General features: G+C 35.4%; 1 protein-coding gene across 1 annotated transcript in view; it reads right to left on the reverse strand.

The window, feature by feature from the left end:
* Positions 1–18,021, reverse strand: part of LOC112686461 (kelch-like protein 17) — a 57,391-nt gene that overhangs the window by 16,722 nt on the left and 22,648 nt on the right. The window contains exons 2-7 of the mRNA XM_025558735.1: positions 5,870–6,003; positions 5,671–5,767; positions 5,481–5,602; positions 2,633–2,747; positions 1,376–1,482; positions 100–216 (exon numbers count right to left, since the gene is read on the reverse strand). Coding sequence (XP_025414520.1) covers positions 100–216; positions 1,376–1,482; positions 2,633–2,747; positions 5,481–5,602; positions 5,671–5,767; positions 5,870–6,003 — 692 coding nt within the window. The remainder of the gene's footprint in view (positions 1–99; positions 217–1,375; positions 1,483–2,632; positions 2,748–5,480; positions 5,603–5,670; positions 5,768–5,869; positions 6,004–18,021) is intronic.

Genomic DNA, 18,021 nt, shown 5'->3' on the forward strand with positions numbered 1-18,021 from the left:
ATCATAATAGTTTAAAATATCGATACTAATTACGCTAACGAATAGTTGTAGTTAATTACTTTTCTATCGACGGTTGCGGTCGAGTATACGTTACTGTACCTGTGCAATGTGTTGCGACCGTTCAACAGGGTTATGTTTGATCCAGTCCATGACGGCCACGAAAACTTGTTCTTCGGACACCACATTCAATTTGTCGTTGGACACCAAATCTTCGATCTAAAAATGGCAAAAGCTTACTGTACTTTGCGCACGGTCGCTGGTTTCCCGCGCTGTTGTAAACAATGTAATTTCGACCGGATAAGATTCTATTACATTGTATCGAATCCGCGCGATCCTTGTGGCGGCAGTAAATCCGTTTACCGTCAGGGCAAATGTGGTTTTCAATAAATTTTCCAATCAAATATCACGCATCACGACGACCGCGTGTTACGCACGGATCCGGGGGAGGGGGAGGGGGCAGACTTCATCGCGACTAACGCAGTATGGCTGATGCTGCACAATATAAGTTTCTTGTTCATTATTCTATTCGAACGCCTGTACGCGACGCAACTTTATCCGGTGTTCCATCTCCGTCCCATCGATTTTCTACTCCGTTTTATCGTTTCATATTCCGTGACGTCCGCCCCGGGGGAAACGCAATACGTATACAATGCGTCGGTCTCCGGTACATAATACACATGTTTATGTGTGTGTGTGTGTGTGCGTGCGTGCACGCGATCGTGGTGGTAGGGAGTGTAGGGTTAACCGTATCCGCGTGCAGAACGAAATCGTATCGGATTCAAACGGCCGAATAAAATAATAAAAATAAATGATTAAAGTCATTGCAAAAGTCGAGTGAGATTACGAAGTTCTCGTACAGCCGTGGTCCGCGGTTGCCGTCGATTGTGCGCGCGCCGGAAGATCAGGTGGTTTCTGTACATCGGGAATTTTAATTAATTTTTTTCAGCGTTCCCGCGATAAAATACAACGCAGACGGAGAAAAAAAAACAATGACGACGACGATAAAAAGTACATATCACCGGCTATTCGTGATTAAAAAGAATAATAATAAACCCGCGCGACCGAACGGTGCTGGGCGAAGTGGAGGGGAGGATTAAAATGGTAATAACGATAATGTTGCGGTGGCGAGGGTTGTGTCGCGGGTGGCGCACGGGGTGAAAATTCTCATTAGTCTACACCACTGCCAAGGACTTGCCCCGTCGCCACGTAAAAACCCACTGGGGTCGCCGCCGCGATCGCGTCCTTCCAACCCTGGCCCGTCTGGAACGCCCGTCCGCTAGCCGCGTCGACGACCTTTGGCACCGAGACGGTCCTAGACGATTTTTTTATTTCTCTACCGGGCGGCGCGCGTACAAAAAGTCTGCAGGTCGATTACCTCAGAAAACGATAGAAAGAGAAACTCTTCGGTTTTCACTACTTCTTCGAAGTTTTGCAATGCGTAACGGTGCGACCGGGTTCTCAGCTCATTGCACGAGTGCGTTTCTGAAAGAAAAAAATCACACCGTATGTTAAACATATCTACGAAACCATTCGATCATTATTATTGTTATTTTTATTTTTGAATTCTTTTAACGTCACTAAACCCTGATATCGTATTATTACATTCGCGCGAGTTGTCTTTTTATGTCGTAGCCACGTCTCATTCTTATTTAGGATAATATTTCAATCCAATTTTTATCTGATAGTTTATTTAATAGCAGTAATGAATTGTTTTTGTAAATCCAAGTGAAGCTCGATTGTTGTTATCCTTAATATTTATATATTCTTTATTTTTAATTGATTTTTTAAGCAGTGCTGCGGCAAAACGAAAAATTGTCATCAAAAACACTTATCGACTTCTTATTTAATATAAGTGGTGATTTGAACACTGCATATATTTCCATTCCAAAGGAACGAGAACGGAATCACTCTGCCGCTGTCAACAATTATTTTTGGAAACCATGCATTCGTGGTCGTTCGGATGATGTGCGCAGGGTTCATATATTATTAAACGCGTCGGGCAATAGATTTCAACGACGATAAGATCTAATGTTATGGATACGTGTGCAAAGTAGTTATTTTTAAAGGTTAGTATCTGCCGGGTCGGTTCGTTAAATTTGTTCGGTTCGGTGGCTATAGGAGCCGATATACCTCGTTTGAGAAAGTTCAATGCGCGTCAAAGAACCAGTGGCTAACGAGCCGAGAAGCCTTTTAAACACCTAGTCGTCGTGCTCCCCGTAATATTAAATGGTAATAAATAACTGGCAAGGAAATTGTTTTGTAAAACGGCACCCGCTGTGACTATGTATATACGCATTCATAAAAAACGACGTTCGTTCATCACGATATCGTAAAACGTATTTAGGCGTATTTATTAGATTAACATTTAATGTATACGCAACGGACATCGTTATCGATCCGTCGCGAACGAATGAAGGATATGAAAATTGTGTGGACAATTCGTAATATTTATTATTAGGCAGAACAATTGTATAAATATATATTTATTATATTTTAGTTTTTAATTTTTAATATACATATTTCGTCTAAATGTATGTGTAATATTGAACGGTTCATGACATCAATCACGGACGATGCACGGTTTAATCGATTTTAATGGTCGATGCTTTGCGCGAGCGAGCTCAAAACTTACCAGCGAACTGCCTGATCCCCAGGCAATTGGTCGGATGCAACTGTTTCATCAGGAACGTGCAACACGCGTCCCGGACCGAGTTGATCTGGAGCAGAGACGACGCGGGCAACAGTACCTGTGGAAAACAATCGTATTGTAACACGTGTGTCGTACGAGTAATTGCGAATAGTTATATCTTGACGTGGAAAATTGTTCGATTTAACCGCGCGACGTCCTTGGACGTAGAGTCGCAGAAACGCACGTTTTAGCTAAATACGTCATATATATTTGTATGGAATATGATTCTATGTACTTATGACGTATGCCGACGAGACTTAAGCACGCAACGACGTTTGACCCAGTTACTATAACCCGGTGGGTAGCGCGCGAAGGGCCGACAAAAGTTCATAGTTAAATGCCACGACTCGTGTACCTGTATAATAGGTACACCGCAACGTTAAAAATGAGATCGACGCGGCCATTAAAACGGGGCTCGTCTGCGGATTTCGTTTTTCAGCGAATCAAATCGATTCCGCGCGTACACGGAAACCGAACGGAGAAGAAACGCGTGCGATTTAAATCGCTACGTATTACATTACTAATTTATTAAAGCGAACAATTTACAATTTTTATCGCATTACACGCACACACAAATCTCAAACGACTATTTGTAGTCTGTTGTATTGGAAAATATGCGCGCCTTTTCCTTGCACCTATTAAAAACTGATTTAAATGTACCATAGATGCGATGAAATGTTTTCTGTATTTTGTTTAAACCAGTTCTACGATATTTGTTTACGCAAATAACCGTTTTCGTGTACTCCAACGAATTGAGATTTTTATCGCACGCTTTAAATTCGTTGCAAAAGCTTTACTCTTTGAATCACACAAAGCGCTTCCGTAATACACACGAGTTTAAGCTCTGATTTATTTAGTTGTACAAAAGAATGCTTGTGGGTATAAATGATTTCGTTGCGGACCGCGAGAAAACAAAAAGCATTAGACAAAACGTAGAGCGTGTTCCCCTGTGCTTGTTTATACATGAAATGCGATGGCAAAATAAGTTTCGAGAGACGAGAAAACCCTCCAGTCAACCTGCTTTCGCGTAGAGATTGATGATCGGATTATAGGCCTATAGTGTGCGTGCTGGTATCGCATTCATGCGAGTTATACTATATATATTATTATTATTATCTTCGTTTCTCTTTTCTTTATTTTTCTTCTCTCATCCCTCATCCTTGTATTGCAACGAACCGACTCTTATCCACAGGCGCACACCCGCAGGGTCGTTTCGCCTAAGCACAACATTCCGTATACGTCCGTTTTAGCACGCGCGCCCTTTAATCTTGCACGTTTGCGAGAATTGAACTCGCGACGCGCACAGACGTTTACCTGTAAGTATTATACATTTCGTTCGTTTGCCTACCACAGATGGTATTATTGATTATTACCAGTCTTTCTCGTACAACGTATAAAAACTGGTCGGGCGGTGGTCGTTTGAGCGATGGTAATAATTTTGACCAAAAAAATAATAATCCATTTGGGCGAGTGAAATTATTTTTACCTGTGCGAGGTAAAAATCTGATGATAGATACGGATGATATTATTGCTAATAAAAAATAAAGAGTTTATACAAGAAACATGGAATAAATATAAAAGAAGAGATATTAACCAATTAGAATACATAAAATGTTAGGTTTAAAATATCAGACCAATAGATTGCTTTAAAAACTACTAATGATTATATTATTTAAAATTTTATTTTATTATTTTAATTTTTTGACTGTAGATTATTTCCTACTTATAAATAATAATATTATTAATATCTATATCAATATTTTTTTTTTAACAGAACTTATTATTAATTATTTATATTTTATATGATTTCTTTCAATTAATTGTTGAATGTATTTTATGAACATTTTCATACAAAGCCAATAGATTACTTTAAAATATACTAATTATATTATATGTAATTATATTTATAATTTTTTGACTGTAGATCACTAACTACTTATATAGTTATATAATATATATAATAATATTATCAATATTCATATCAATATTTTATTTTTAAATATAACTTATTGTTAATTATTTATATTTTTATAACATTCAAACGGTATTTTTAGTTAAATAATCCTAGCCCAAACGGTATAAATCTATTCGCCCAAACGGTTTATATTTATTCGCCCAAACAAACTATATTTTGGGTCGATTCGCCCAAACGGTGTACGCCCAGCTGGTCGACCTCCTCGATCGCAGCGAAATAATATAATATTTTCGTTTAAATTTCGAAAGTCTATTTTACAATATTATAAATATTATAGTGGCATATAATGAAACTTGCCTCCGGACGAATTCGTCGACTATTTACTCCGATGACTTTTCAACGTCAAAATCACGTTCGTTCGTACAATAATTATTATACTACATGTCATGTATTATGATGCTGAATATGAATAAGACACAAACACACATATACGTTTTGAATAACTTGAACATTTCATTTGACTCGAATAATAAATACCGTCTGAAACTTTACGAGGAGCGTATGCGACGTATTCGTTGAACATACTGATATCGACGCATAACGTAGAAAACTTGGATTAACGTAATTATTGAGACGTACTAATTTTTGCACTTCCAACTAATAGTTATTGACAAATTTTATTCCGTTTTGAGATTAAGTCTATTTAAAGTCCGTATATCATGTAAAAGATTGAAAATGTATTATCAACACGGTGCGGTCTATAGACTGAACCATACGAGCGAAAAATAATTACATGGACTAAATCAAATTACGAACTAAGACGATGTGACGGTTTAGGTAGATTCATTTGCGCTTAATTAGATTGCCGTTATGTACCTGAACGTTTTCATCGGTTATGTAAACTTGACCGGTGTACGAGTACTCGACTAGTAGTTGCAAAGCACCCAAGTCCACGTCGTGCAGTTCGACTTCGGATTGTAGTTTCTCGGCCATGTCGTCTAGGAACAGTATAACGATATGACGATGTAAAAGATGTGAGTAACAAATCAAATGGTTTCCAACTCACCGTTGAACATGGCGTAAAAGTAAGGACTGGAAGAGGCCAGCACCAACCGGTGGGCTTTCGTTACGCTGTTGCCGACTCGAAGTGAAACGTCGCAGAGCTGAAACGTGACACATTAAACGAAAGGAGATGGAAAAAATGATATCACGTACGAGTTCGGCTATATTTTATTATAATGCGGTTGCAAACCGGATCAGCTTACTTGGATGTTGACTCGCATCTTGTTGATAACGGAAAATGACGACATCGGATGATCGGGATCATGGTGCAGATAACAAGACATAGGTTCTGGTGACTCGCAAGTCGGCGGCTCTTCGACGGCAGTTTCTTCGATTTCTGAGGAAACAAAACGTAGCGTTAATAGAAAGAGAGAAAAAAAAACGAAACACGGGGCGTTTACGAATCCTGCAGGGACGACGAGGAGGAATAAGAATAAAAGCAATACTTGTCATTGGCGGCGCCAGGGACGGGCCAGGTAGGGCCATGGCCCTACCACTGACCTGACCTTAGACATAATAATATAGTCATTTTTCATAAGCAGAAAATATTAAATAATGGTATTTATTTTTGTTGAAATCTCATTTTTGGTGGCCCTACCTTAAAATTGTTGGCCTCCCATTGGCCCTACCTAGCAAAAATCCTGGCGCCGCCACTGCTTATTGTCCCGTTAAAAGGCCGACCGTAAAACAAAGAAATAACGTAGCCCCGGAGAAAATGAGGTTTTCGTAAACGTGTCGTATATCTTTTTCGTTTAACGACACGTATAATCTACGTCCCGCCTCGTATACACGTAATAGCGGTACGCGCCAGACAAGGCGCCACATCGTCGGTCGTCGCCGGCGTTCAGAGGATTCTGTCGATACGAATTCTCGGCGCGTAGGAACTTTTCCGCCAGACAAACGCTTTTCAAATTTATTATACGCATTTCGTCCGTACAGTTTTAAGTAATACCAATATAATACCCGTGGTCTCCGATCGGCGTCAGCCCGTAATAAAATTTCTGTCGCGCGATGCTTGCCATAATCGTTTCGGAAGCAATATTATTTTTCAAGAGATCTTTTTTACGCGAAACTTACTCAACTCTATCGCATTGGCGTTTATATCCGTTAAGTGTTTATTTTTTTCTGTACGAACGGTACCCGCCGCACACGCCTTTTAATCCGGATAAACATCTATTCCTCGTGTCATTGTACCGTACATGGTTTGCTTAGAATAAACGTTTTTTTCGAAAACTGCGAGTCGAACGGAGGCGCGTAAATATAAATATGTTAAATTCGTCGTGTTTGATTTAATTATTTTTTTTTTAAGTCGGATTATTATATTGCACCTATTTCCCCTTTTGACGATGATTTGGTAATGTATTCATTAAAAAAACAAAATTTTAATAGAATTCAACGAACAACAATATACACTTTTTGAACGCAACATAAGCGTGTAATTTGCAATGTAAATATTTTTTTATAAAGTACGAGAATTTCGACGGGGGGACACGGTTGAAAAATCACTGATATTATAATCATCACTGAAATTTAAATAGTTTAAAACTGACACCGATAGGCCATATACGTTAAGTACAGGTACTCAATTATAATTAGCGAAACACGGTCTTGAAATTCATAAAATAACTCGCGAATTTACAGCATATTATTGAACATTTAAAGAGTAGTATTGCGTTTTTTTTTTCCAAAAAGTTTATTTTTTTGAAATATTTCGGATTTGAATTAAACCGTATCTATTATGGATTAAAAATTATTGAATCGAGCCATACCTATTTGATGATCGTTTCAAATGTATAATAATTAATTTGTATTTTTTTAGTAACCAGAAAATTATTCGTCTCAAATTCCGATTTAATTGCTATTAATCTAAAAATACAATATAAAAAAATAATCTTATTAAAACAAAACAAACATAATTTTTATTTCTACAGTAAATCTAAGGCACTTCATTTGTAATTCGTGTATATTTTATGGTTTTTAAGAAAAAATATTCAACGGCTTAGTGATTATTTTCATAAATGAAAATAATGTGTACCGTATAAAGTTTCCAATATAATTTGACGAAAATCATTTAACTCGTTCAAAATGGAATACATTATGAATCATGATTACATTTTTTAATTTTCTATGGAGAAAGAAAATGTAATTCGGCCAAAAGTGTATTATTATTTTTTTTTTTTCAAAAAATAGAACCGTAAAGGAAAATTATGTGTTATAATGTGTTATATTTTTCGGCAAATGCGGTCCCATCTGTATTATAAAATTGTTATATTACGCCGGTTATAATGTTCGTATTTTATATGAATAATCGATTACGATAGGAACAATAATGGGAAAAATGTTTGAATTTTAACCACCGCAAGGGGTTTCAATACGTAATTATACTTCGCGCGCGCCCAACTTGCAGTGCTTGACGGGGATATTTGGGTACGATCAGAAGTCCGTTTGCTGAGAATAGTTTTGACAACTCGACGGTCTCGGTCACAAATTTTCGCGAGTTCAGCATTTTACACCTAAACAAACGTTTGCAATAACGAAATCGTGTACGCGTGGTGATGCGTGCGTACTCGGTCGGTAAACTCTGCGCGTTCAACGTACGTCTGAACGAGTGACCGGACGAACGACATAACGAATGAAATATAAAATTGTACTGCAACAACGGTTGACGATCGATTGGTGTGCAGCGGCTGTGGACGGGTTTCCTAACGATTACGCGCAGCAGTCGCGTGTCTCGGGTCAATTGGCGATCCGGCCGGTTTAATCGCGAGATGCGCACGCCACGACATCGTACCGAGCGCGCACGGTCTTGGTGGCACGTCAAACTCAATAAACGGACGAGCTCTAATGGATACTGTTTTGCCGTCGATTCCCGTATCAGAACAACCTATTCGTTTGGTTGTTACTCGTATAACGTTAACTTGGAGGGACACTTGGCCGGTTACCTCCCAAACGTTAGCCTCCCCCCAAGATCGGGTGTGAATCGAGACGCAGGCGATGCAGCGCACCGCAGTTTTTTGCCATCTACTGATTTAAACGGACCAGCGTAAATTAAGTTGTAAGTCAGGGCAGCGCAGTACTGCACCTACGTCAACCTGCGTCGCACAGTGTATGCGACACAGTTTCCTACGAATGTGTGACGCAGTTTTTCGACTTTATTCCGATTTGACTTCCGGTTTTTCTTCGGGATCAACAAGTTTCCGGACATTGCGCCCTTCAGAAAAAATAATACCCTTTAAAACATGGAGAACTTCATGAAATCGATATCTATTTAAGTGGAAGTAGTTCGTAAATTGTTTTTCAGATAATTCCGTTGTCAAAGCAAATTCACCGTAGCTCATTCTTTTTTTCATAAATTCACTATTCCGCGACTTTTTTCGCTTGATTAAAGAATATAAAATAAGTTTAACCGATCCCTCATCAGAATCGGATCCCGAACTTAAATCTATTAATTCAGTAGCCATCACGTCGATGTCAAAATTTGGTGTTCGACTACACGAAACTGCGTTGTAATAACTGCCGTTAGTATTCGCTCTCACGGGTCACGCACTTGGGTCCTACGCTGACGCTGCGTCGCCTTGCGTGTCATTTCTTGCCCGGCCTTGTTCGGTCACCGACTCGATGTACTGACGCGGTAACAGTGCGTAGGCAGTAGACGCACATAAATTGGTGTGCATTACGTTTTCGCGATCGGCGTGATGCGATCGTAATGATTTCGAGCAAGAAAAATATCTATAACACCGGTATACATGTTATAAATAACACATTGAGTATGTATAACAAGACGTTTCCATGAAGGATAATGCGCACCTAACGTTTTATAAAGATTTTCTCTGCGGGCGGAACTCTTTTCGCCCAAAAATGACCTTCCTCTTTTTGCCCACGTCCTCTTTTCGGCCAAAAATAATTGTATTCTTTTCGCCCATAGTTTCACGTTTTACATTTTGGAAACCACTTTTTCAAAATTAATAATTTTTAAAAAATCATATTTGATATTCGATAAAATCACGTTTTTGATTGTTATTAATATAGTCAGTCGAGAAAAGTATATAAAGGTGCCGACTCTTCTATCGAAATATGTAGTTTAAAACACTTTAATAAACGTTATAATTACTTAAAAGTCATAATTAATATGAATATTTGTATTATTTTACAACAACAAAACAAACTATTTATTTAAGTAGTAACCTGATCATATTACTTAGTAGTTATTTTACATCGATAACACTATTTTAAATACTTATATTTAACACTTATTAAATTATTATTAATTATTATTAATAATTATATATTTTTATATTTTTTTATTTGATTATTATATAATTTTTTTAAAATTATTAATTTTGAGACAGTGGTTTCCAAAATGTAAAACGTGAAACCATTGACGAAAAGAATACAATTATTTTTGGGCGAAAAGAGGAAACTATTTTTTCATTTTTGGTCGAAAAGAGGACGTGGGCAAAAAGAGGAAGTTCATTTTTGGGCGAAAGGAGTACCGCCCTTCTCTGCCACATTCATGTGAACTTCACAGGAATGTTTTGATCAATTATTATCGATAGAAATCGCGAACGAATCGCGCTGTCGTGAAAATTGCTTAGTTTCTCCGTTATTGTTTTCGATAATTTTTTACCAATAACTTGCAAACAACGGCAAATACCCGCGACGGCGATGGGTAAATTATAAATATAATACCGGTAAGTATCTATAGGATTTTTTTTTTCCAAAACTGTAAGCTACCGTTTTGCTCTAAATTTGATGCGTTAAGAACAATATACCATGCGACGAAGTGTACGTGTAAAAGTGTACACGAGTGTAAATAACTCGATTTTAATGAAAAATTATGACTTTACAGCCGCCGCGATTATTCTCGCGTGCATACAAGTATATTATTACGACGACGACCGCGTATATTTGGCGCATTAATCATAATAATTGATGGTATTATTAGTATTACTATTGCACTGCAGTTATTATCACGCATAGCAGTATTTTGTTTAATGAAATGAAATTATAATAAAACCCATTAAGGTGTTATTAGTATATTAGCGCATTCTGAATACGAAGAGGCAAAAACTACTACAGTCGTCAGGTTATGGGAATTGGTAATTATGAAATACAATTATTATTGACCGTCGCGAACACGTAGCGTGTGCGTACGCCGTCGATTCATTTCTACATCGCAATTACTGACAGTAATAATACGTAAGTAAAACACTGTACAATCGACCCGGGTAGAACATATAATTTTTTACGCTGCACGTTCGGCATATTACGATATGAATTTCGTACGCATCATCGTTTAGGAGGAGGTATCTACCGATTTAACGTCATAAAATAGTCGAGAAAAGTAATTTTTTCAGATCAGCCGCCGGCGTATTATTTAAACAAAATATAATACATAGAATCCGTAAAATATATAGTTGATGGGCATTCCGAAGTACGTTTAAACGGGATCTCTTCGCGCAACGAATTCTTGCTGCTCACACGTATAGGTAATATACGTGTGTGTTTGATACAATTTTTTTTTTTTTTTTAATCTAATAACGCGTGTATAAGACAAAATCCCGTTCGTGCGTGCACGGTGGTCGCATTTATGGTCATTTCTGCTTCTCGCGCGATCGTACATTGGGTTATTAACGTAGAAGTTATATCACGACCGTTGTACATTATATACAACAGTAAGTTATACCATTCGCTGACTGTGGGCAACAACATACTTACCAAGTATTATTACAGCACTGTTGCGCAAAGCGAGATAGGTCGCGTATAATATTCGACGTTCGATCACGTGCAGGTGCAATAAGAAATGAGAACGCGGTGGCAAACAAAAAAATGCTTTACGAACAATTATAATGTACAAAATAAGAGCTATCTCGCCGTAAAGTTTAATAATGAACGAAAACGAACCGATGAACTGTTTAATACGTCCGTGTCCTTTTGGTCGACACAGAGGATGAAATTCATTTTCGATGATATACGTACGAAGGTCGTAGACTTACGATACGTTTGTTAATTCTAATGTCTCCGGCCGCAATGTCTACACAATATACGAGTACATTCGCACACTGCAGATCCTCATTTCTAATTATATATGCCATCGTTTTCGATGCGATAATATTGTTGCGAATCAAAGTATTCGCTCGGAATAATGATCACACTGTAATGGTTTACGATTCACGATTTCTGAACAAAAATTCTCGAGAGCTCGACGAAATAGACTTGTTACACGAATGTAATGGGAAAGGTGTTCTGTATCTATTTGAATTAACCGCGTGAAATTTTTAGGAGACATGTAGTTTTCAAAATATATTTCTTTTCGGCTTAAATTAATTTTATTTTTAAATAAAACAAATAAAATGTAAATTATTTTAAAACGTAAATATTCGTTACTCGTGTGATTATTAGAAATAAATATTTGATAATAGCTGTAACGATGGTTGTCACCATTATAGTCGATGATTATGACCTACTCGTGAACGTCATCATAAACGATTTCTATCGCGTATTTCGACCTATGCATGCTACGCAAATGCGGCTCACGCATACCGTGGTTTTTTCTCTACTACTTACGTAATTAGTGTTTTCCAAATTTTTCATGGCGTTAGCGCCAATTTAAAACATGCGCAGTTTAAAACCAACGGTCTAGTTAACATCGGGAGACTGTCAACCTCATCAGGAATATTACCGCAAATCTTGCCGAAAATCGACACGGAGGCGACAAGTACCTATGTTGATATTTATACTGTTGTTATATAAACGTCATAATGATCGTTGTATTAAATTCAAAGCTGCACGTGATGACAGTGGACGACGCTAGTTGGTATAGCGACGGTAGCTGTAAGTTGTACTGCGGCCTTCTGCGGGACGAGATATAAATCGCTTTGGTCGGACGCGTCAAGACTGTCGACTAGATTTAATATTACCATATCAATACGTATTCGTGTGTACTTGTACGATTGGAATCGGCGTTTCTGAAACCTTCGGGCGGAAACTTCGGGCACACGAGCAATGTGTGATATAGGCGCACGACCAGCCAAAAAAATATCAATATTATTATATTACCGCACGGCGTGACCATCGTGACATTCATCGATATGGCTTGGATCCAAAACGTAATCTTATCGTTCGTGTTGATTAAGCAAATTCAATGTATTATACTCGAAAACAAAAACGTTCGGCAAAATTAGATTTCAAACACACAGTGCATTGTATACGACATGCATTTGCGACGTGGTATAATGTATAATGTGTACATGAAAATAGTGAATGTGATTCGTGCGATGTTCCAATAAAGTTTTCGTAGCGCCGAATAATATATATGCTTATCGTTTCCATTGTACGCGACGAAAATAGACATCGAATACAGTACACATCATACAACAACATGCACGCGAAACCTTTAAAACTCTCAAAAGTAAGATATCAACATTTGATATATAAATTGAACATATTTAATATGTATTGGTAATCGAATAGTCAATTTTTTCCGACGCCTGCGTGTATAACGTTTGGAAATGTATATAACCCGCGACTCGATTGTCTACAGTTATACTGCTAGGATTAAACCGACTGGTAATATTATAATGATGTTATGTTTCGAATATTTGAATCAACGTACCTAAGACGTATATTATGTCACCTTAAATATTTTAATATTAATAATAAAATTCTAAGAAGAATCACATTAGTGATTTACAAAATAAGACTTATGTAAAAAAAATATGAATATCATGACGGTTTTCATATTCGAATTTATTTGTTTAAATTGATATAATTTGTGAAATAATAGTAAATTACATAGCTATATCAGTACGCTTAGACACTTTTTTTTTTTTTTTTTTTAGATAAACAATACATGAACCATACTAACTATACAAATAAAATTAAAATTAATTTAATACATTTTAGCATTATCTGCGAAGTGCAGTGTTTTTTATCACGTTGATATTACGAATGATTTAGTGAACAATAAATAAATGGTAATACGAAAAATAATGTTAAAAGTATTTATTAAATAAAATAAAATACTAAATTGCTTTTCAAATAAACGTATTTATAATCAATGATTATAGGTTTATGTATTGCATTCGACAATGTATTTTTTAATAGTTAATGTTATACTATTATTAAATGTGGTTTCCGTTCATCGTTCATATCTAAATTATGTATGAAGAGTTCTAAAGAAAAAATCCCAAGAAAAAAAATTGTATAGTGCTATAACTGAATTTAAGCATGGAAAGTAAAGTTGATAAGTACAAGTATATATTTTACTTAACGGTACACCAAAGTTGCGTTCCGAGGAAAAAAGTTTAAAATATTAAGAGTATTAGATTGTATAGAAATATAGTTTGATAGACAATAAACAAATAAGTACTAACAATACATGCAATTATTTGGTAAAATTTGACCGATATCAACTGCTATTGCGCATACATTAATAATAGTTGTCGATAAACCGTCGTATTAAAGACAATTATAATATATCTCGAAGCTTGCTGAATATTTTAATAGATATTGGTAATTTAATTTTTGCCTCAGCAAAATTATTTGGTCCACCAATAGTTTTGCTAAATTAAATTACTCGAAATTATCGAGTGATACTCTATGAACAAAAAGGATGACATACGTGTAGATTCAAAAACAATAGCTATTTATAATAACCTAACCTAACCGCTCGGAGAGCAGTTGAGATGTACAAGCTGCGCGACCCGAGAACCTGAAGCTTGATAAAATGTGTGTTATTTAAAAGGCGGACGCGACTCATTTTCTGTGGTGTATAATACATGGATTTAAAATCAATGAGTGTTATTATGTTTACACAGGTTCGATTTGTACTTAGTGACTGTATTTTATGAATACAAAGTACTATCAGTTGATAAGGTGTAAATAGTATTCCTTTTTTTGTCGCTCAAATCGTGCATTTAATTCCAGTGTGAATATTCTCCGAGTATTAGGATGATATGATATGATATGATGTTGTTTTCATCGAAAACAGTAGAACAGGATTACTTCTTTAAGTATCTTTGTGTTTTGTCATTGTTGCCATTGTTTTGTAATGTTTATTGTTCAGGACAAAGAATAACAAATTTACCATATTGTATCGTTCATATTTATTTTAAAAATCGTCATAAATTGCGCACGTGCACAACGAAGTTATGCAATATTTTTTTTTCGTGATGCGATGAATTCTACGAAATACTACGTATTTACACTCTCAGATTTGCGTATTATTATTAGATATATATTTTTTTGTAACGGCTATATTTAAATTGAAATCGCTCTTTAATTCTCGATAATTATAATGTATTTAATTGGAAATAATTTAAAACGTAAAATATATAATTGTTTTATTTTACGCGGAACATTTGTAATATCTTAGAAATTAATGACGACAATTAAGTATCAAATGTAAAAATAGGAAGCGAAAATAGATGAACACTAAAGATTTAAGAAATGTTGTTGTCGCGTTTTCGGAAGCTATCACAATAAATAATGTTATTTTAATATAGATGAGAAGAAACTGTGTGCGTGAAATATGTTTATTTAGTTGAAGCGAAATTAAAACACGAATAAAACATAATAAATATGAATAGAAATATGCATCGTAATTATATGTCACGATTTAAATTTGAAAATATGTACATTTGAATTATCAATGATTATTTTACTAAGAATAATAAAATTAAAACTAGTGGAATTATACACGAACTTATTCGACTGCAATGTTTATGGCACATTGATTATATGTTTATCTATTATCATATTATAATACATGTACAAACATTATATAACTAATATTTGCAGGAGGAGTGAGGTATCAAGTCACAAGCATTTACGCTTACGCAACAATATATTATTTGTATTAAAATATTCTCAACGCAAACATATATATTTTACATATCGTTTAAATGTAATAGTTGATCGAACAAAATTAATTTACGTGCTTTTGGTTGGCACGACGAATTAATGGGTTTCAGTGGTCGTCGCACATTTAGCGGAAACACTGAGAAACTACAAAAAAGTTTCGGCAATTTGATAAGATGTTTTTTTATTTAGCATTTGTGTTTACGTGTTCACCCGGAGTTTTAGTGCGTTTTGTTAAAGCAAAAGGTACATTTTATAGTACTAGTTTACCGAGCAAAGAAACTTAGGATACAAATAAACGATTTATTTATTTAATGCTTCTCTACACGAATCGTCTAAGAAAACATAAATAAAAAAAATATGTCTTGCACGTGCACACCGCTCTCTGAGTCTTCTTGATTGCGACAGCAAAATTAGTTGTAAATCTGAAGCACCAAAAAAGACCAAGAGAAGGGCGAATTTGGTCCTTTGTCAACATTTGAGGAGTATTTAAGTTTTCTCAAAATTAGTAGACAACCCCGCAGTTTTTTTTTTAATCTACAATTATTGAACAAGTACAATTATTAATACTATACAGGTAAAACACTTAGATATGAAACAATTATAATTTATTATACATATAAGTTATGATTAATAATAAATAAAAACTTACTGTTTTATGTGTAATAATTGAATAAACTCTAGAAAAGAAAAACTATAAGTATTATAAGATTTTTAAGTACTAAACTTAATTTTGATAATATTATTATAACTATAAATTATAAATGATCATATTAAATGATTTGTTCACAACATTTGTTTTGTTGAAATATAATATATAATGACTTTTCAGGATAATTTATAGTGGTTAAAAAAGGTTTTTTGATATAGATAGGTAAAGCTTTTCTGACTTAAAAAGTTGGTTTTTATCTATCATAAAATTAATGTAATAAATAAAATAGAAATATCTTACTTTTTTATATGCACTAAAATATTAGTACTAAAACTTATAACACAAACCTCACGAAAAAAATAATAATAAAACAATGATAAATTACTGTCGAATATAAGATCACATGTAAACACGGCTTTCTGATATTCTACTGCATTAGTTATATTTGTTTCTTTTTTAACCACAGGTTACATAACCGAAGAGTTCAGTAAATAGAATAAAAACTTATTAATTTTTTTCATCAAGTCAAACAAAAGCGTTTTCAAAAGAAAATTATACGATTGCTCGTGAAAGAAAATAGGCATGTTTTAATAATTATTATTTAAGTACGTCTAACAGAGGTTTCGATGTATTTAGGTATAAGTAACAAATAAAAATACATTTTTGTGGTCGGGCTTGTACACAGATCGTACTGTTAAAAGAGAGAAATCATGGTGCGAACACGATTTCAATTTGCATTTAATAACACGATATTATATGTATAATAAAAACAATATTTTAGTTCCGCACTCTATAGTTATTATTGCTATCATTATTACTCCATAGACATAACCGAAGTTACATCGTTGTACGAATGCCCTCTCTGTATCTGAATATAATATAATAATAATATTATCGTTGCGTTTAATTATTGATTACAATTGTGCGAGCTTGTGATTCGATTGCAAGTCGCTTTTGCGTCATGAAAAAATCCTTTTTCGTTTACGACCTTCAATAATCCGCTTTACCTTATCGCGCCATCCTGTGACACCAGTTGCCATCTCACAGTGTACTATCGTCATCATCACCGTGAGTCGGATGTTTCCGGGATTTTGACGCCCGATAAAATCGAATATATTATTTTTGTTTATACTATCGTGACGACTCCCTTTACGTACGATTGAAATTAATTCACCGATTTGGCATTACAATAAATTAACGTTGATGGTAATTACGAGTTGTACGGACAATGTATACATTGTTACGAACAACTTCGTAACTATAGTGAGCACGTCGTGTGAGCATCTTTCGAGTGGTCCAAGGATGGGTTTGTCGTTTAGATATTAGTAGTATTAGTATTTATTTGGGTTTCCGCACAAAAGCACACAGAAGTTGTAGAAATTACTTTCATACCGTATGTGAAATTATGGTTTTATTGTTTTCGAAATACGTTTAGAAACCGGGAATTCGGTATGGAGACGGGCTCTTCTCACTCGTTTATATTCCTCATAATCGTAAGTCGTGTTCACGGTTTAATTACACCTCTCGGATGGGTTGCAAATCATAAGGACGTTTGCAAAAATTAACTCGACACAATGTTTTTTTTTTTTTTAAGCACTACGGAAATAAATATCATTAACCCTCGACGATGAATTGTAAACGATTGCACTCTACATCGTATTGCATACGGTGCACGTGTACACAGTTAATTTCGAAAACCGTGTTATTTTTCCCCATACGATTGTTCTGCCAAGGTCTTATACGCGTCGTGCGTGTAAACGCGTACGGGCGTGTAAGTTGTGTTCCAAAAGTTTGTGTGCCGCGTCACATTGTTATTCAGTTGAAACTATCGATTTTTTTTTT

The sequence above is a fragment of the Sipha flava genome, unplaced genomic scaffold (genome assembly GCF_003268045.1).
Source record: "Sipha flava isolate LNK unplaced genomic scaffold, YSA_version1 309_pilon_pilon, whole genome shotgun sequence".
NCBI classification, from domain to species: Eukaryota; Metazoa; Arthropoda; class Insecta; order Hemiptera; family Aphididae; genus Sipha; species Sipha flava.